The sequence below is a fragment of the Meriones unguiculatus genome, chromosome 9 (assembly GCF_030254825.1).
Source record: "Meriones unguiculatus strain TT.TT164.6M chromosome 9, Bangor_MerUng_6.1, whole genome shotgun sequence".
NCBI lineage: Eukaryota > Metazoa > Chordata > Mammalia > Rodentia > Muridae > Meriones > Meriones unguiculatus.
This window is the reverse complement of record NC_083357.1, coordinates 31,062,401-31,082,820: the sequence shown is the minus strand read 5'-3', so window position 1 is coordinate 31,082,820 and position 20,420 is coordinate 31,062,401. Positions and strand designations below refer to the sequence as shown.

Sequence of the window (20,420 nt, the reverse complement as noted above, 5' to 3'; positions counted from 1 at the left end):
AAGAAAAGATGGATGACTGCTCTAGTAACTAAAGTGGTTAAGGAAGTACTTTCTGAGGAAATGGACATAATAAAATAGTGAAAAGAAAAAATAACCAAGTCCAAAAAAAGAAAAAAAACAAAGCTGTAAAACCATATACAATACACATTTATTCATAAATTGAGAATTGCCTGAATAAAACAACTTAGCATAAAAGAAATTAAACTTGAAATATACTTACGGATCAATAGAAACCTTAATACAGGTCATATTCTTATCCCTCTGCTTATTGTCAGCAGCATTAACTACAAAATTAAATAGCACAATGAGAAATAAAGCATACAGGATTATATCAACTTATGAACACAACTATATGTGCACCCCAGCTTAGTAGTAACATCAGCAAGTGGTGACAGTCGATCACTATTAACTTCAACTATAAAAATATTATTTTCTATTTAGAAAAAGCTAAGTTTTACTCAGTAATTCCAAATTACTGTTATGCTACAGGAAACACAGGAAAACACAAACACACGCACACACCCAAGGCAGGGGGTGTTCACTGACCTACAAATATAAAAAAGAGCAAAAACATCTACATATAACCCCGATCCAAGCTTAAAGGTAAAACATTTGGTTTACTTTACATCTTGGTGACAAATAGTTACCTTTTCTTAATCTCCTTCAATAAATTAATAATTTTATATAGAGAGTAAACTAGTTATTTTTGAACTTAAGTCTTTAATGCCCTTATGATTTAAAGTTTAAAGCCCTTATGATCTTAAACTGATGAAAAAGATACTTTTTCTTTATAAAATCAGTGTCACCAAAAATTACAAACATAAACATTCAACTTCCAGATTAAAAGCTCGTGTAAAAGCCTAAAATAGTAGCATCTAGTCTGAGACCAGAATGTAAATGCAAAGCATAACCAGGTATACTCCATCACTTTCCCCAAGGACTTACAAGAAAGAAGCTAAGAGATCTACACAATCACAGTCTAAGAAACCTCAAACTACATTAATGAGGCAAGCAGAGAATGTCTAGATAGTCTAAGGCTAAAGACATTTACAGAGCATAAGTACTGTCTGAGTCAATAAGGCACAGCCACTTCATCGTAACGGTATTAATGAATTGAGAAGAGAGCAGAGCTTACTAAACTAAGCTGCCCAATAGGAATACCTAACCAGTGGGTAAGAAAAACTTTAATTTCCATGTCCAATCTCCAACTCACACAATCTGCCAAGTTAAGGCCATGTCCCTATGAAACATGCTCCCCAAGTAACCCTGATGGTAATAAACCCCAGATGAGAGCACACATGAGAGTACAGTTCTCTATGGGGTTACAAATGCAACACGCTAACTTCACACATGAACAAACATAAGCAAAATGCTAAAAAGCAAACAAATATAAAACTATTACAGCTGGGTGTCAATTTTCCAATGAACATACTTAATACATATGTTTAATATATATATATTATACATATGTATGTGTGTGTATCAACAAAACCCAGCAAAATATTTATTTTTTAAATTATACTGCAAAACTTGCTTGATACGGGCTGGGCCAATACTCTGACATTAGTAGAAATACATGCATTACATCCTAAGTAAGTACTCACCCAAAATTTCATCAAAGATTTTGTATAAGCCTGGAACAAAGGTAACCTCTCTGCAGTTCATTCCTACATCTTCATCATACACCCACATTAACTGTGTTAAGAGAATGATTTAAAAACACGTTTTACAACATAAATCCCCAACTCCAATTTTACACAGCATGAACCCCCACTGTCAACAAGATGTGGTGGTTCCTATCTGTAATCTAAACACTCAGAGGAAGATGAGAAAAGAGAACTGCTACAATTTGAGGTCAAATCTGGGCTACAAGTGAGTTCACCGCTAGCCAGAACTACAAAGTGAAACCTGGTCTCAAGAAAAAGAAATTAACAAAAATCCATATTTTAATTTACTCTATTTAAAACGGCCTTTCAAAGTAAAGCTCAAGTCAAGTTCAATAGTCACAATGAACTTAAGTAACTAAAATGGAAAGTTGTTCATTTTGTAATGCTTATATTTTATTCACACATAAGGTCAGCTTTAATATAAGGCTGTAACTCAGTAATAGTTTATGTTTAACCATATGTAAGACCCTGAGCTCATTCCCAGTGCCCAAAAAAACACCTTTGATTTCAGTTTCTCTGCCAGTTACATAAAGCAGAGGTTAGCAGTCCTAATTCTAACTATTCTACAACATATGGGGACCCCAAAACAAGTCCCTAAGGCCTAGGGATTACTGTTTTTCTGTCAAGAATTAAGAATCACCAGAAACAGTATCTAAGTAATATTTAAAACTACAAAAAACATCTATTTATTTTATACTTTCACTTCATTCTTTAGAAGAAGTAGCACAGAATAAAGCAATAGAAGCCTGACTTTGGGCTTCCCAAAATTGTTAGAATCAAACAGAATAATATATGTAAGCCAAGTCCACAGTAAACATAGTCAATTCTAGAATGTGCCACTATTAAAGTAAACCACCGCACACATTGTGTTGAACTTAAAAAAAATATATCTTATGGCATCATTATATTCTATGCTCCTGTATTCTAGTGTACTTATCTCCATAAATTAATGAACAGACTTTCATTTCTCCTGGATCTCTCTCAGGATTCACTTTTGTTTTGTTTTGTTTTTCTTTTGGTATGAGTTTCAGGCCCAGATCCCTGTGCATTGTGAGCTACATTCTTAGCTTCTCTTTCCCTTCTTAATCATTATCACAGAGAGACATGAAATCACAGACTTACAAACTACATAACCATAATTGTATTAAAATATTTTAAAAGAAGATATGCATATTCCCTAATAATAATCAATTTTAGCAAGTAATTACCTGTGTCAGTGGTTCCACTGATCCAATGTATGTATCAGGACGAAGGAGAATATGTTCAAGTTGGGTCTTCTTCTGGTATACTCTCTCAACAGACAACTTTTTTGAAGAATCATTTTTGTTTGCTGTTTCCAACTCTTCTTTCTTTGCAGCATTGTTCTGATCAAAAAAAAAGTCTAACTTAACCAAAAAAATCAAATTTAAATATCTTACACCAAAGGACAAACTCACTAATGTTCAAGTCCTAAAGATCACTGTTACCTACTACTAGCAGTTGGACTGTCTTATAATTATCAGAATTAGTAGAATTCTGACCTCATGTCTCTAAGATGTCAACCTAATGGTTTGTGTTCGAGGTTTCCCAAAAGATTCAGGTTACAGACAGTTTACAGAATCATAAGAAAACATGAGTGGCTTTGAGGGTCACACAAAACAGCCTATATAGTTAGTAAATACAATATGGCCAAGACTACCATGGCTATAAAATCTTCAAGCTGCTCGTATTAGTAGATCATGTCAGTTTCAGTTCAGGGTGACCCAAAACTGAAGCAACTATTGATTCATTCCTCTGCATGTTCCAAGAATATAGAGCTAGGTGAAGGTAAGGGTAACCATTCCTATAACAGCTGAGAACCAGATCAAACTTCCAAGTCTAAAGACTTCCCCATCTTCCTCACAGCAATAGAGCATTTCCTTCCAGATTCCCCAATGCTGACTAATATACCATCTCTCTAATAAAGGGATTAAGATGACCTATTTTCAGTTTCTTAACATAAGCATAACACCATGTTTTACTTCTTTAAAATGTCATTACATATGTTAAAAAATGAAAATGCATGCCCTGTAAGTAATATAAACAAAAATCAGACTTGTAAAAGAAAAACCTTATGGGAATTTCAAGGCCATGAATTTATATAATGTTAAAAACATTTAATAATGTTTCAAGTAATATTTTTACTGATTTTTGCTATACTCATATTTTCTTTCATTTATACACTTAATCATTAATAGTGCCAATTCACTTAAAAGTAGTATTCTACAAAATAATTATTCCATAATGTTTTTATATTCTATTTTTGCCAAGAGTTTGATGCACTCATTAGCCAGAAAGATAAACTATATTTTTAAAATATTAGTTCCTAAATTACAAATAAGGTTTTCTGCTGTTATGATGTTTTTAGAAATAAACTATTTTTAAGACGGGCACTGTGATAGTTAATGTCAATTTTATGGGATGTAGAATAACTTAGAGGACAAAACTTGTGGTTGTGTCTGTGAAAATGTTTCAAAAACAGTTTAACAAAAATGGAAAAAAGCTACCCTGAATGTCACAAGACTACACAACATAAATAGAATAAAAGGGGGGGGGGGAAAAAAACAAGGAACTCACCAGTACTCATCCCTTGCTTCCTGAATGCATATGTAATATGATCAGCTCACTAACATGTCCTGCTACCACAGTTAGAGGCATTCTCATGCCATATCTAACCCTCTGAACTGCCCAAGGTAGCCCCATTTTACCCTAGTTTTAAAACTAAGTTCCTCTAGTGGCAAAAATTCTCATGCAACTTCATCTACTGTTTCCGAAGATCCGTTGTTTTGCCACATAAAATAAACTGCTTTAATCTACTGAAATGAACCTTCCAAATGTAAACAAAAAGTCTCCTTCTTCAAGTTACTTTCTGAGTTATTTTATCAGAGCAATGAGAGAAGTAATAACTAATACAGGATTTCAGAATACTTAGAACAAAGATCATAATTATTAAAATTATTATCTAAGTATTTTAAAATGCCAGACCTATCGAATCAAAGGGAGGTGATTTTTCTATCAACAATTTAGAAAGGCATCTCAAAGTATGTGATCATTGGCATAAAGGTTGCAAACCTATAACAAGAACATAGGAAAAATATTTCCCATAAAGTAGACTTCTCTAAAACAAACAGCACAACAAAAAAATTTCTTCAAGATTAAATCAATCTGAAGTTAGTGTATACCTAATTTAGATTTCAAAACTGGTCTTAGCAGTTTTTGCTAAGCTGAATTGGCATCTGGAGATGGACAGCAGAGATAATGCCCTGCCTCATACCATTTTCAACAACTTAACCACATTCCTGCACCTTCCTAACAAATGGTTGCCACCTCATCCCCCCTTCTACGTACTCCCCATGGGTATAAGAGAAAAAGAAATGGGAAATCTACTATATTCTTATCAAATTCAAAGAATTGTCATTCTTGCAAAAATGATAACATAGAAATCAGAATACATAGTATAATGTCAACAATACTGAAGATTAAGAAACTCCAAACTCCTTTCCCCATAGAAACATAGATTAAACTGTAATATATGAATCCTTCAGCCTTGGAAGAAGTCCAGAAACTGCTTAAAAGGTCTTGTCCCTTGGATGATGAATATAAAACCTCACATAAGCCCACAACTCTTCTCAAGAAGACAGGGAAGAAGAAATAAGCTTCTGTCCAAGTGGACCTCCATAGGAAAGATAGAAGTGTTACCAGAGGGACTGTTTGCTGTCTTTTTTTAATCTAAGCAAGCACTGGCAAGAAAAGTTGCTAAACTGGGAACCACTGAGAACAAAGGAAATGAAAATAATTTGATCTAGCACCCACAGCCTGTAGTTCTAGGCATAGACATTAGGTGGAGCTCGAGTACCATGGCTTATCACAGTGTGTGGGAGTAGACACAGGAGGGCAGTGGAGACACCACAGACCAAGTATACACCCCAAGTATAGATACAGACAAAACTCTGCAGTGAACAAGCCCAAAGATGCCACATCCCTGAAAAAAATGTTTGAAAAATCCCTCCTGATGTTCTAGATGGACTAACCAGTTAGAGAAACTGCCCGGAATAGAGGTAACTAAGCTAACCCTAACTTTGAGAGAAAAACAAAGAAAAGGGGAAGAAGAAAAAGAAGAAAAAACATTCAAAGGGACAAATTAAATCTCCATGGATTTTCCCTAAGGAAACGGGGTACTCATATATATAATCCTAGCATTTAAGAAGTTAAGGCAAGAGGATGCTTTAAATAAAGTTCAGACTAGGCTAGAGGTCCTGTCTTGGGAGAGGAAGATGGGAACTGAAGGGAAGAAAGGAAAAAGAGGAGGGGGTAAGGGAGAAGAGGAGAGAAAGAGAGGAGGGAAGGAGGGAAAAGAAGAGGAGAGGAGAAAATGGGAATAGAAAAAAAGAATGGTAAGGAATGGATAAAAGGGAAGGGAGAAACAAAGATAAGAGGAAGCTCAAGGAACAAAGAACATGTACAAATGCCCAACTAAACCGTAAAATAATAAATGAAAAAAATGAGATAAGTAGATAAAAAACAAAAGACTCAAGCATTATTTCTAAAATTAAAGACTACAATAACTAAAACTACACAGACTCAACAATAGACTTGGTTACCACAAGAAAAAATATGAAGACAGAAATTTCAAACGGAAAGGAACCAAAAAGAGAAAGAACGAAGAAACATTTTTAAAATACCTGGCTCACCTGTGGGTACCATCAAACAGAATATACGTTACAAAATGTCTCAAAGGAAAAAAAAAATGAAAATAGGAAGAACTTTCCCAAGATGGAAAGAAACGTGAACAAATTTAAAAAGCTCACAGAATTCAAACAAGCACAAACCTAAGAAACCTCTACTAATAGTAGACATATACTCAAACTGTCAATTGGATAGGACTACAGGCCCAACCAAGAGACTATGAATTCAATTCCCAACATCATAGGATAAAAACATCACAAAAGGAGCTGGAGAGATGGCTCAGTGGTTAAGAGGACTGACTGCTCTTTCAGAGGACCTGGGTTCAATTCCCAGCACCACATGACTGCCTATTAACTCTAGGATCTGATACTCTCACATAGACATCCATGCAGGCAAAACACCAATGCACATAAAATAAAAATAAATTTTAAAAAAGTCACAAAGGGGAGAATCTTGACAGCAATACAAAAAACAAAACAAAAACAAATTATCATATACTAGAGAGTTTTACTAGGTTATCAGCAGTTACTCAACAGCTACAAACTAAAACAAAAGTAGGAAGATATATTAAAACCTGGCAACCAAAATATCTGGCAAAACTGCCCTACAAACATTTTCAAGATTAAAAGATAACTTTTAATCATTAGGTTATTTTAAAAAATTAAGCAAAAGCTGAGCACAGTTACTGATAAAAACCCATCAAGCTGAAGCAAAAGCCATATGAAAAGATAAGCCTTCCTGGGAAAGACAAATATAGAAGTTTCTTTTTTTCTTTTCAATTTTTTTCAAGACAGGTGTTCTCTGTGTGGCCTTGGCTGTCCTGGACTCACTTTGTAGACCAGGCTGGCCTTGAACTCTCTACGATACACCTGCCTCTGCCTCGAAAGTGCTAGGATTAAAAGCATGAGTCACCATAACCAGCTCTAGAACTTTCAACATTAATGTAGAAACATTTATTACTTTAGAATATAATATAAATGTTTAAAAGTAAAAATATAAAAGTAATTATAAATCTGTTAAATAATATGCAAACATAATTTGTGCTATAGTTTCTTGCCAGGTTTTAACTCAAAGCACTTTACATTTCATCCTACTTTTGCTCTAGTCTGTTTTTTGAGTAACTGCTGATAACCTTATAAAACTCTAATATTAAAAATCTGTGTGTAGCAGAAGTATGTATACAGCTTTTATATGCAATTGGTCAAGTTAAAATTAATTTAAAATTGAATGTTATCTCATTAAGCTATTTTATGTAATTGCAGTGATAACCATAAAGAAAATACCGACAAAACATAAGATGAGAAGGGAATGAAAGAATAGCCTCACAAAAGAAGACAGCAAAAGAGAAAAGATAAAGAGCTATATGATATAAATAAAATTAAAAATCCAACAATAAATCCTTGTGCTGCTTTAAGTATTAATGGATTTAATGCCTGTTAAAGCATATATAGCCAATTTGATTTTTCTTTAATCCAACTACATGGTACCCACAGAAACACACTTTAAATCTAAGAACACATAGACGGCTGTAGAGATGGTGGGGAAGCATACTTCATACAAGCAGGATCCAAAGAAGTAGGGTACCATAGTTATATTACACAAAATAGACTAAGTTTGAACAAAAACTGTGACAAAAGACAAAGATAATTTACCAGGAAAATCTCATTGTTGTAACACTGGAGTATAAACTATATAAAGCAAACACCAGCAGAACCAAAGAGAGAGAGAGAGAGAGCAATACAGTGATAATAAAAAGCTTCTACACCCCATGTAGGACAAGCTCCTACACCCCAACTATGGACAAGACAACCAGACCAAGAGTCAATATGAAAACAAAGGACTTATAAAGCATAAGTCAAACCTAATAGACATATACAGAGGCTCACTCAAGAAGAGCTGAATGCACATTCTTCCCAATTGCACATGAAGCATTCGCTGACATAAACCAGATGTTAGCCTATAAATCTCAACAAACTGAAGATTAAAGACATACATCCTCTCAGTCTATAACAGAATGAAACTAGAAAAAAATAGTAGGGAAATAGAAAATCCACAAATGGTGGGAATTAAACAATATACTTGTAAAGAAAAAAAATCAAAGAAAAAATACTAGATAATTTAGAAAATGTATGTGTGTAAATAAAAGCAAAAAAGGCACCAAAGCTTACAGGATCAAAATAAAGTGAAACCACATTTAAAATTTTTAAATGAAGATGTTGAGCTAATAGCATACATTAAGAAACTATGCATAAAACTAAATCTAAAACTAACAGACAGGAGAAAATAAGATTCAAGTCCCACAGCCTTAGTGTCTTCTTTACAGAAGTTGCTTTGCCATGAGAATGAGGTGGGGAAAGTGAATGCTTGCTAAGAAGTGTCACCAAATAAAAATACATTATATATAATAAGCACACCACCTACAGCTCCAGAGAAAAAAGATCAGCCAAAGACCAACTAAGCTAGCTGTGTACCCATGGTGGCTACAGGAGAAGAAATAAGGAATGCCAGTGGCTGAGATGCTGGTACAAGTAGCTGAACTGTATGCTACTAGTGATAACGTCTCCCACTGTATCTGGGGCTTCACGACCATCTGATCACCAAGACCACTTCTGAGGCCTGCCAAAAATGGTGTCTGTTGGATCTCTGCCCTGGCCCTGAGGCAATCTAGACAAGTTCTGCTCTCAGTTGTGGTCAAGTGTAAATATGTACAATAAATCATGTCATTTTGCTTTCTCAGAGAAAAAAATTTTTTAAGTTCTTAAAGTCAATGAAAGCAAGAGTTGTTTTGTTTTTTGTTGTTGTTTTTTTGTTTTTGTTTTTTAAGATCAACAAAATACACAAATGCTTTTTAAGGCTTAAACGTGCAATGTCCCACACAGGCTCATGTTTCAAATGACTGCTCTCAAGCTACTGGTATTATTTTGGAAGGATGCAGAGCCTTCAGGAGGTTAGTGCCAGCCTGCATAAATAGGTCAGTAGAAGCAAGTCACTGAAGGTACACTTATCTTGGTACTAATCTCAGCCCTGACGTGTAAATGACTGCCATATATTCCTGCTAGAAGAGACTGAAATACCTTGAAACCATGAACCAAAATAAATCCTCTTCTGGAAGTTGTTTCTGTCAGGTGTTTTAAGTCGCAGCAATGCAAAGGTAACTAACTCTAAAACTGGTACCAAAGAAACAGTGCCTAAACCTGAACTTTGTTTATTTTCGAACTGGTTTGGGGGGAACAAATTGCAAGAGGCTTGATATATGAACTAGAGAAATCCCAAAATGCCATAAGCAGAGTTTAATGGGTACTTCCAGTGGGAGTTCAAACAGATTACAATGACAACAGAAACGTAGACAGTAAAGACTGAAACCAAGGTTTCAGGTGTGAGCAAGGTCTCTATTGGGAACTGGCCTAGAAACCATTCCTGTTACAGCTGGCAAAGAATTTCTGCATATTTTGCAGTGTAATGAATATCTGAATGAGACTGAATTTAATAAACTAATAATTTATCAAAGGAATTTTCAAGAAAGCAGAAAAACTTGGGATGTAGCATGGTTTCTGTTAGCTAATATTAGCCAGCTTTGCAGAGGGGGGGGGGGGAAACTTATTAAGCCAGAAAAAGTGTATTGGCAAACCAAAAGGCCCTAACAGTTAAAAAGAGAGATTAGAAATGGTCAAATGAAGCTAAGCAATTTAAACACTAGGACAATAGCAAAGGGACTTTAAAAGCATTCAACAACTGTTGGCAAAACTCCACCAACACAGGCTCCAAAATATAAAACTATGAACTCATTTAAAAGATTTCCCATAAAAAAAAAAAAAAAGTGTTCCAGGAGTACTCTAACTACTCAGGGCCCTCCCAGGCTTAGCTGTCCAGAAACTCAGCGGCCACTGCAGTTGTGGTCCAAAAGAAACAGGCTACATCTAAAATTTTCTGTTTTTGCAAAATGTAGGAATTACAGAATCCTGTAACACTCCATCAAGAATTTGCCTGTGAGACTAAGCAGTGTCTGACAGGGTTGATAACTACAGAAGGTAACCTATTATCAAACTATGAGAATAATGTTTCACTTGAAATGGAGACCGCCAAGAAAAAGTACAAGCATTAAGCAGACCCAGACCAAGAGAGCAAACATGAGCTTCAAATGGCTCAGACATAAGGGTGGGTCTGCTCAAGCCAGTTGAAGCTCATGTCATTCAACTATGTGCCCTTGATGCTGCATGGTGGGTCTACAGAACTCAAGTGTCTGTCCTGCTGAGTCACGCTCTTTATTTGGTTTGGTCTTCCCTTGGCACTCTTTTGTTCTTCTCTTTTGGAACAGTAATATCAACTGCATGCTATCATATATTGATGTTTATAACATTTTTTATCTTATAAAGGGTCAACAAGAGATTGGTTGTGTCTAAGTAGAGACACTTTTGAGCAATGTCGAAAGTTGGATTGAGTATAATTTGGACTGAGAGGTGGCCACAAGTCTAAGAAAGACAGGGTTTTGCAATGATTTGAATATGAAACCTCCCCTACAGGCTCAAGTTTGAATGCTTGGTAATGTTACTTTGGAAGGTGGTGAAACTTAGGTGATGAGGCCTAGCTACAGAAAAGTGGTTACTAAGGCTGCATCTTTGAAAGCTAACTGGGCCCAACTCCTACCTCGTTCTGCTTCCTGATCTACCTGATGTGAACAGTAACCACTACATGCTTCTGTCACTACATCTTCCCCACCAACACATATTGCTGAGCCAAAATAAATCTCTTCTCCCTATTTCTATCAGGTATTTCAGCACAACAGCACTAAACAATATACTTTAGTTAGACTAAGTAACAAATGTACTTCGGTAAAACTAGTTCTTTCAAAAAGGATGTAACTGAAATTGAAACAAAAAAGAGACATTACAACTTATGCCACAAAAAGAAGGGTGTTCTAAGACACAGCTAAAATTATATGCCAACAATAAGACAATCTAGAAGAAATTGATGAATTTCAGGATAAATTTACCCATGCTTAGTTACACAGGAAAAAAAAAATCTAAACATGTCTACAGGGGAAAAGAGATAAGTAAGCATGGCCTACCAATCAACTAAGCGGAGTTCATATGAGCTCACAGAGACTGAAGCAGCAAGCACAAGGGCCTGCATGGATCTGCACCAGGTCCTCTTTGTATATGTTATGGTTGTGAGCTTAGGGTTTTTATGGGACTCCTAACAGCAAGAACAGGTGTATCTCTGACTCTTTTGCCTGCTCTTGGGACTCTTTTCCTCCTATTGGGTTGCCTTGTCCAGCCTTGATATAAAGGTTTTTGCCTTGTCTTACTATATGTTGTTTTGTTCTGTATGACTGTTGTCGCTTGAAGGCCCGCTCTTTTCTGAAGAGGAAATGGATGATGACTGAATCTGAGGAATAGGGAAGTAAGTGGAGCTGGGAGGACTGAAGGGAGGAGAAACTGGTCAGGATGTATTGTGATAGATGATAGGTAGGTAGGTAGATCAATAAATAGATAAGTAGGTAGGTAGATCAATAAATAGATAAGTAGGTAGGTATGCAGGCAGGCAGGCAGAAGACAGACAATCTGATATAGAGAAGAAGGAAAAAGAAAGAATATGTGCTGCTCTTTAAAGGGCCCCAAGTTGAGATTCCATGTCGGTTGGCTCACAACCACCTTAAACTCCAGTTCCAAGGGATTTGACATCATCCTCTTCTAGCCTCTACAGCAGCAATTCTGAACATGTGGGTCATGACATCTTTAGGGGTCAAATGACCTTTTCACAGGGGTCATATATCTGATATCATCCATGTCAGATATCTCCATTACAATTCATAACAGCAAAATTACAGTTACAAAATAGCAACAAAAATAATTTAATGGTTGTGGCAAGTCACCACAGCATGAGGGAACTGTATTAATAGATTACAACATTAGGAAGGTTGAGAATCACTGCTCTCTCTGCAGACAGCAACATACATGTGGTAGATACTCACTTAGACATACTCATACACATGTAAATAAAACAAAAATAATAAATCTTAAGAAAAAGAAACATCTATCACTATAAATTTGATATGAACTTAAGATAACTTAGTATTTTTAAAATTTTTAATAGCTTATCAAACTACAGTTTTTAAGCTAAACATGGTGGAATACATTTGAATTCCCAGCACTTGGGAGGCAGAAGTAGAACTGTCACAAATTTGAGGCCACCTGGGATACAAAGCAAGTTCCAGGGCTAAATGGCTCAATGGTTAAGAGGAACTGCTGCTCTTAAAAAGGACCTAGGTTCAGTTCCCAGCACCCATATCACAACCATCTGTAACTCTGGTCCCAGAAAATCTGATGCCCACTTTTAGTCTCCCAGACACTGCACCCATATGTGTACATAAAGGCACACATGTACATAAAAAACAAGTAACTATATTGTTTGTTGAGCAAAGTTACAAATGAATGAAGAGTCCATTTTGCCAGAAAAATTATACAAATATATACATTCATAGCAGAGAATATGAACATATATATACCCAACAGAATGCCAATAAAACTTATCTATAGTAAGTATAAATCTGGGTCATTTTATTTTTACTTTGATATATTTTCTAATTTTCTATAATGAATTCACAAAGGGATGTTAAAAGTTTATTAATTCATGCACATGAAAATATAATTAAACGAGAGTAAAACTGAATGTTTTGTCTAGAGGCATTGTTTATACCTAGCTATTACTTCTACAGCCCAAACTTTCTCATTACTGTCTTGGAAAACCAAAATACATGAATAACACTGGCAGCCTTGGCAAAGTAGAAAGGAGAAATTAACATTTCAGTCAACTTGTCTATTATGTTCCTGTTCTCAGAAAATGTCTGAGCATTATCCACTGGTTCACTAGCCCCAACATAAGAGGTTCCCACAAAACATCTACAAGCTTCTCTAGTAGAAATCTACAAGAAAAGCCTCATTCTGTTCCTAGAGATTAGCAAAATCTTATCTCTAGAGATTAATCTGGTCACACCACTGAATATCAAGACCTGGAGGTATGGGGAGAGAAACAAATTACCCCTTAATTGATGGGATGTAAGTACACATGCCCCTGCCTGAGAGCAGAACAACTAAAGGAGAAACAAGGCCTTCTCACCAAATAATCAACACTACCTCTATCCCTAAAAGATGTATCAAGCAGCTTAGCCAGTTTTCACACTGTTGCTGAAGACATGAAGAACACAGGAAATTAGCTTCAGCAAACACTGACTGCAAACTCCGATCTATACATTTCCTTCAGAAACACTCTCCCAAACCAAAGGACAAAGCTTTTCCTAAGAAAAAAGGCAAGACACCATATGGTTGAGATGTAGGTGTACACTCATCTGACACTTGCAGTGTGCCAGCATGATGGGAGGTTTCTGGAACATTTCAGTACCTATGTAAGAGCTGCACCAAGGACAGGCTGCGATCCTGATTCCCTAGTGCATATGGCTTGAGGTCTGAAAAAAGCAGCATTTAATAAAGCCAAATTATGAAACCATGTGATCTGCATACACAGTCTATACTTTCCCATTATGCTATTATAACTGGCTAGGTACATACACCCTGGAAAGGTGATAAAGTCCTTACTGTTTTTGTATCAAAGTAAAAAGATTAGTAGACAGAAAGAGACAGTCTTATCTCATAGTCTGTCTTGTTAGGTACAAAAGAAGTTGTTTTGCTGTTAATGTTTTATTGCTTACCACCTCCTGATCTATTCTCTTCGTCCTGTTTCCCTCTAGACAACTGGGAATAATAATAGCTTTTCTTCAAAACAAGGGTCCTATCTGTAGTACAGTTTTACAAAGATACATAGAGGCTTGCTTTTAAAAGTGTACTTAATATAATGGAACTCTCACCATCTAAGTGTTTAACAGACCTGGGACTATAGGTGACAAAGCTTACTTCTACTCAGTTTACAAAAAGTTCTTCTAAACACTGTAATTTTACCTTTACTAGAGAATGCAGTGAGAAGAGTTGCTATATACAAGTCTTTAACTGATGATAGCTTCAGGAAGGCAGCATATGAATACCCATTTCATCAATAACTAAGTTTGGATTATGTATCCAGACCTTTGCTAAACATTACAGGGGATATAAAGGAAAACATGTGGTCTCTGAATTCATAAGTTTATGTTATTATTAAGACCAAACTATCATGCATGAGCTACGTTTTATGATAAAGTAACAAAAGTTTGAGTTTAAAAGAGCATAAACTAAAAATATAAATAAAAAGAGCATAAACTGAAAAGTAAGTTTGGTGAGCTAGCCTTAAAGAGGAATTAAGATTTAGACTGCTAGCCAGGTGGTGGTGGCCCACTCCTTTGATCTGTAGAGGCAGGTGAATCTCTGTGAGTTCGAGGCCAGCCTGGTGTACAGAGCTAGTTCCAAGACAGCCAAGGCTACACAATAAAACCCTGTCTCAAATAAATAAATAAATAAATAAACAAACAAACTACTTGTGGGAAGAGGCATTCTCAATGAAATATAAATATGTAAAGGAAACAGTAAGGGATCATCTAAGTATGAGAACTATAGGAAACTAACCTCAATAGAGGACACAAAGATTATGAACTCAGACTTGCATTAATCACCCACTAAACTAAAGTTCTTTTTGTAGTTTTTGTTTTGTTTTGTTTTTTGAGACAGGGTTTCTTTGTGTAGCCTTGGCTGTCCTGGACTTGATTTGTAGACCAGGCTGGACTCAAACTCTGAGATACGCCTGCCTCTGCCTCCCTGAGTGCTGGGTCTGCAGGCATGCACCACTGTTCTTAAAAGAAAAGTTCTTAAAAGAAAGTTTTAACCAGTGTTTAAGTATAGAGTGATGTTTCTTTAATTAGTAATCTCTGTAAAACAAGCCAACAAGATAGTCCAGTAGTTTAAAAGTACTTTCCATCAAAGCAGAGTTTGATCCCAAGGACCCACATGAAAAAAACCACCTCCCAAAGGCTGATCTCTAACTTTCATTACATATGCACTGTGACATGTGTACCCATACACAAGTACAAGTACACACAATCAATAAATGTAATAACTTTTAAAGAAATATGCACATGCAGAAAACCACAACTGATCAAAGTGCAGAGTTGTGGAACTCAATGCCAACTGATTCATCTACAACACAACTCCTGAACCTAAGGCTCAAGGATCATGGAAGAAGGGAGGGCAAAAGATTGTTAAGAGCTAGAACAACAGGAAGCTTGCTGTGATACTGTGTCTCCAAGGACACTCAGAAACTATCTCCATGAAGTCTTACCAACCAGGCTGCCTAAGTATGACCTGAACAACGCTGATATGAATAGACATGTTAACTAATAGGGAAGGGGCATGCTCAGGAAGCCTCAACCCCAGACAAAGAACTACATGCAATTAAAGAACGCTGAGTCTAGACATAATGTTCCCAAGGGAAGAGACTACCCGCTGGTTATCCAATATCAAAGAGCCCTAAAAACATATACATATTAGTAACATATGGACTGAGCAGGTAGTATTTATATAGTTAGGAAACACACACATACACACATATACACACATAAATATGTAACAACAATAAAAGAAAAATGCTATGAATTTGAAATTGAGCAAGGGATGGTACATGGGAAAGTTTGGCTGGAGAAAAGGGAAAGAAGAAATGATGTAATTATAATCTCAAATTTTTTTAAATATCCACAGTAAAAAAAAAAAAGTATGTGATATATTTTATTTATTTTTAAAGAAATTATAGAATTGTGGTTATATTTTTATAAAGACAAACAACTTTCACATATAAAATTATAGTATTTACAAACAAAGTATAATATTCTAGGATCTGCGTAATTTCTTAGCAATGAGGAGAAATGTAGGTGATCCTGAGATGAGTTTTACTGAAGCCTAATGACAGATATAGTATACTATTTTGGCTACCACATTTTTAGATACTTTGTCAGTTTGCCTATAACATATTTATTTTAGTTCATTTTAATTAAGATTGAATTGCATTGTGTCCTCCCTTTCTTTTCCCCCTTCAGCACCTCCCATGTCCCCCACTATATTATTTAATCTACCAAGCTAGAGTATTTACATAATAGTAACAAATTTATATTCTAGATTTTTACAAACATTTGCTACAACCTGATAAAAAGATTAGCAGAGTGAAAAACTATCATGTTTTACTAAGCAAGTTTTACAAGCTAAAAATTCAAGAAACTTGACTGACTGCTTTAAATTTAATATATAATATATATTTAAAAACAAATACCCATTATCAATTTTAATTTTAGTCACACAATATTTCCTTTAAATTATTAAAATTTCAGTTAGGATACTGAAAACCACAGTCAAATCAATCATTAGAATTAAAAATGAATGGCAGAGTTGAAGCCACTCTGATGTGTTGTTTCTAACACTATCAGGTAGTCTTGCATCACAAGACAGGGTCAACACACACTGCCCAAAGGCAGTGCAGCAACCCCTTGCTCAGCACAGGATAGCTGGATTTTGTACTGCTATTCACAAACTGGTAAAAAAGTAAGAGTTGAACATGTGCCAGTGCAATAAGCTCCGAAGCTGCCACAGTGAAAATTTCATTTTTTACCTAGCTAAAACATTTTATGTAAAATCGAAAGTAAACAATTATTCCAGAACAACTGACTTTCTTAAGTTTTGCCAGTAATTCAGCACTGTGCTACATTCAAACTCTGAATTCTCAATGCCCTGCTTAGCAAACTAATAGAAAGGTTTAAGTTCCCTGAAAAAAGTCTCACCTACAATGTGTATTGCAGACAGGATATGAACCTAATTAAAGCCCATCAACTCACCATCACCTTCCAGGAAAGAAAGCCAGCAAGTCCCTGTATTATGACTCTCACGAGTAATCGCAGCACTCATAAAGCTAAGCACAGAGGGTTACAAGTTCAAAGCCCATCTCACACACACTTTCCTCTCTTCTCTCTTATATTAAATTATATATTTGATTTCTTATAATTTAAGAAATTAAAGCAGCCTGTAAGGTTTATTACAAACATCATGCTCACTTTACCAACATAAAGCAACCACCAAACCTGAAAGAGGACTTCTAATGTGATTCTTTTCAATAAACTAATCCAATAAGATATGCTTCATAAGATCAAAGTTTTATTTTACTGCAATTCCCATAATCTACTTTATAGTAAATTTAACCAATAAATCTATTTTAGTTCCAAATGGATTTTGCTAATTTTGAATGAAACTCTACAAGTTTTGCTCAATTTCTTATATGAATTAAAGTTTTCCACTGATCTTAAAAGAAAAAGTGCTCATTACATTGTTTATGAAGTTAATAACAGCAAATTAAAATATTGCTACTATGAGTTAAAAACAATCCAACTGTGGCACAAAATGTTTGATGCGGTGACAGAATTTGAGAAGTGGCTCCACAGTTAAGAGCGCTTCCAGAGGACCTGGGTGGCTTACAATCATCTGTGGCTGTAGTTTCAGCATATTGATGCCCTCTTCTGGCCTCCCTAGGCACCAGGCACTCAAGTGGTGCAGACATACAAGCAGGCAAAACACCCATGCACATAAAATAATAAATAAAAATATTTGCCATTTTCCACAATTATGAGTGACAGTAGCTCATGATCACACTCCATCTTCAGATGTTTGGTCCTAGTAACAGAGGTAAGGGAGAATTTCAACATTCTTTCCATGGACACATGCCCACTAACTTACAGTCTAACTTTTCTTCTCTACACACACTCTCATACTGCATTGTCTAGTAATACACGCACTTCTGGAGATTTGAAGATAAGAACCTGGCCAGTTACTCTGCAAAGTACCTTGGCACAGTAAAGCAAATGGTTATTTTCCTACGTTCATAAGGACACCCTTTTTTATGAGCAACACTTGTCAACAGGAAGGACTGTTACTCAAGACTCATCTAAACCTCAACGAAACAAAGAAAACAAAAATGCCAACCAATACCAAAGTTCCTTAGTGTGTTCAAAAGACAGGGAATTGGGATTCAGGGGAGGGGTGTACTAAAATCCCTGAACCGAGTAAATTTTCTATCCTGGCTATCCCCCTCATTTGGCCAAGTCCCGTGTTTTGTTTGAGAAATGACCCTAGCCTGAACTCAGTGCTGAGTAAGTGAAATGTTGGAGTTATCGATCTGTCGTGGGAACCGTGCTCCAACCGTGTGCTCCAACTGTTCCAGCTGCGCTTGCTTCTTCCACCTCCCACCGGGAACTGAGCTCCGCCAGCCTCCAAGTTCAGGCTTAAGCACCCCCTCACCTCTTGGGGGACATCGGCCCCCACACGACTTACTCTCGAGGCTGACGTAAGTAAGCTCTTTTAATAATCCCACCGGCAGATGGACCAACTGCGGTCTCTAACCTGCTGTCAAAGTCATCCCAAATACCCTCTCCGTGGAATGAGCCCGCCTAGGCGAGGCGCAAAGGGCAGCGGCCGTTCAAGTTCACGTTCCTTTGGGACAGGGCGCCCGGAAGCTGTAGCATTTGGCACAAAGTACAGGGCCCAGGCTCGGCACTATTTTCTGGCGCGGCGCTTCGCAGGGCTGGCCCGCGGGCGGGCGCAATCGCGGTCCCTCGGTCTCGGCGTGCGCCCTGAAGTTGCAGGCGAGCCTCCCCGGCAGCCCGAGCCTCGCTGGAGGCGGGGAGCCGGGAGAAAGGCGCGCAGGAGTAGGCCCTGCCCGCAGCCAGCCAGCGCGGCCGCCGCGCTCCCAGCCCCCGCCCGCCTCCGCCGCGGCCCGCGAACAATGCGCCCGGCCGCCCGCCCGCGCCGCACTCACCGCCCAGGTCAGCGCCCCGTCCGCGCCCGCGAGGCCGGACTTGGCCATGGCAGCGCCTCCCGCGCAGGCCACAGGCTCCTCGCGCTCCGGGGCCGCCGCGCCCGCCGCTCGCACTGACCGCTGCGCGCCGCACTCCTAGCCGCGCCCCATCGCGGGCCCGAGCCGCCGAGGAGGCCGCGCCGCCTGCCGCCCTCAAACTCGAGCGCGGCGCCGGGGCCTAAGCGCGGCTGACGGGGAGGAAGCGCTGGCGGCGCGGCGCGGCCTCCCGGGGCCCGCGCGGGCTGCAGGGCCGGGGGCGGGCGGCGAGGAGTGGCGCGGGCCGGCGCGGAGCCGCCGCTCGGAGCCGCTTCACCTCACGCCGTCGAAGCCGCGGAGCGCTGGCCGCGGTCGCCGACGCCCTGCAGGCCGCCACTGGCTGGAGGGTTGCCCGGGCGGCGTGTGACCCGGTCCTCGGGAGCACGGGCGGAGAGGGACAATAAACAGAGCCGCCGTGGTCGCCTCCCTTCAGTCCGGCATAACACCGCACAAACGGGCGCGCGCCGGGAGGGGGAGGGCGCGGCGGCCGCCCGGCTGTCAGTCAGCCGTGGATCCTCCAATCATTGCCTCGTCACTGCAGCGCTTCGACCAATCCCAAAATTTCAGGCCCCCAGAGGGGCGGGACCCGAGGGGAAAACGTCATTGCGGGTAGCAACCGAGAGGCAGACTTGGGTTTTTTTGTTTGTGTGTTAGAGAGTGTGTGTGAGACAGAGAGGGACCGCCTGAATGGGGTTTCCAGCTGAAGGGAGAGCGGGCGGCTGTCAGGGGTCAACACGGGGCGGCCACGGGAGCCGGGAGTCCCCGGCCGAGGGCTGCGGAAACCTCCGGGCCGCGTCCTGCAGACCTGCCGGGAAGCCCGGGGCCGGGGAGGTGGGGGCGGGGAGCCAGGAAGCCCTGGGCGTCCCGGGGGAGCGACGCGGAGTGAGCCAGCAGGGTGCCCGCAGCGGGACCCGGCACTCCAGCCCCCCGCCCGGCTGCGCAGTGCATCCTCCCTGCCCTGCCCTGCCCTTCACCTGCCCGTCCCGGAACACGGCAGTCAGCCCACAGTGCCACCATTTAGAGAGCTGCAAAGGTGAGGGTGCCCTGTGAAGGAACGCGAGCAGGTCCGGGCTCCTTTCCCGGCTCCCGACCTTTCCTCCGAACAATGCATAGAGCTCCTGTCACTTCTCATCTGTCAAGAACTGCACCACCACCACTCCTGAGAGGCACGCATAGCTTTTTGAACTTCCAGAGTCACTTTCAGAT

At 39.0% G+C, this 20,420-nt stretch overlaps 1 protein-coding gene across 2 annotated transcripts in view; it reads right to left on the bottom strand.

The window, feature by feature from the left end:
• The window catches only part of Top2b (DNA topoisomerase II beta), a 60,253-nt gene extending 40,571 nt beyond the window's left edge, over positions 1-19,682 (bottom strand). The window contains exons 1-4 of one of the 2 annotated variants that reach the window (XM_060390996.1): positions 19,140-19,682; positions 2,876-3,031; positions 1,605-1,695; positions 221-284 (exon numbers count right to left, since the gene is read on the bottom strand). In XM_060390996.1, the coding sequence (XP_060246979.1) occupies positions 221-284; positions 1,605-1,695; positions 2,876-3,031; positions 19,140-19,187 (359 nt within the window). In that variant the 5' untranslated portion in view covers positions 19,188-19,682. The remainder of the gene's footprint in view (positions 1-220; positions 285-1,604; positions 1,696-2,875; positions 3,032-19,139) is intronic. The other variant, XM_021648064.2, reaches the window with a different exon arrangement.
• Between the last annotated feature and the right edge of the window lie 738 nt (positions 19,683-20,420).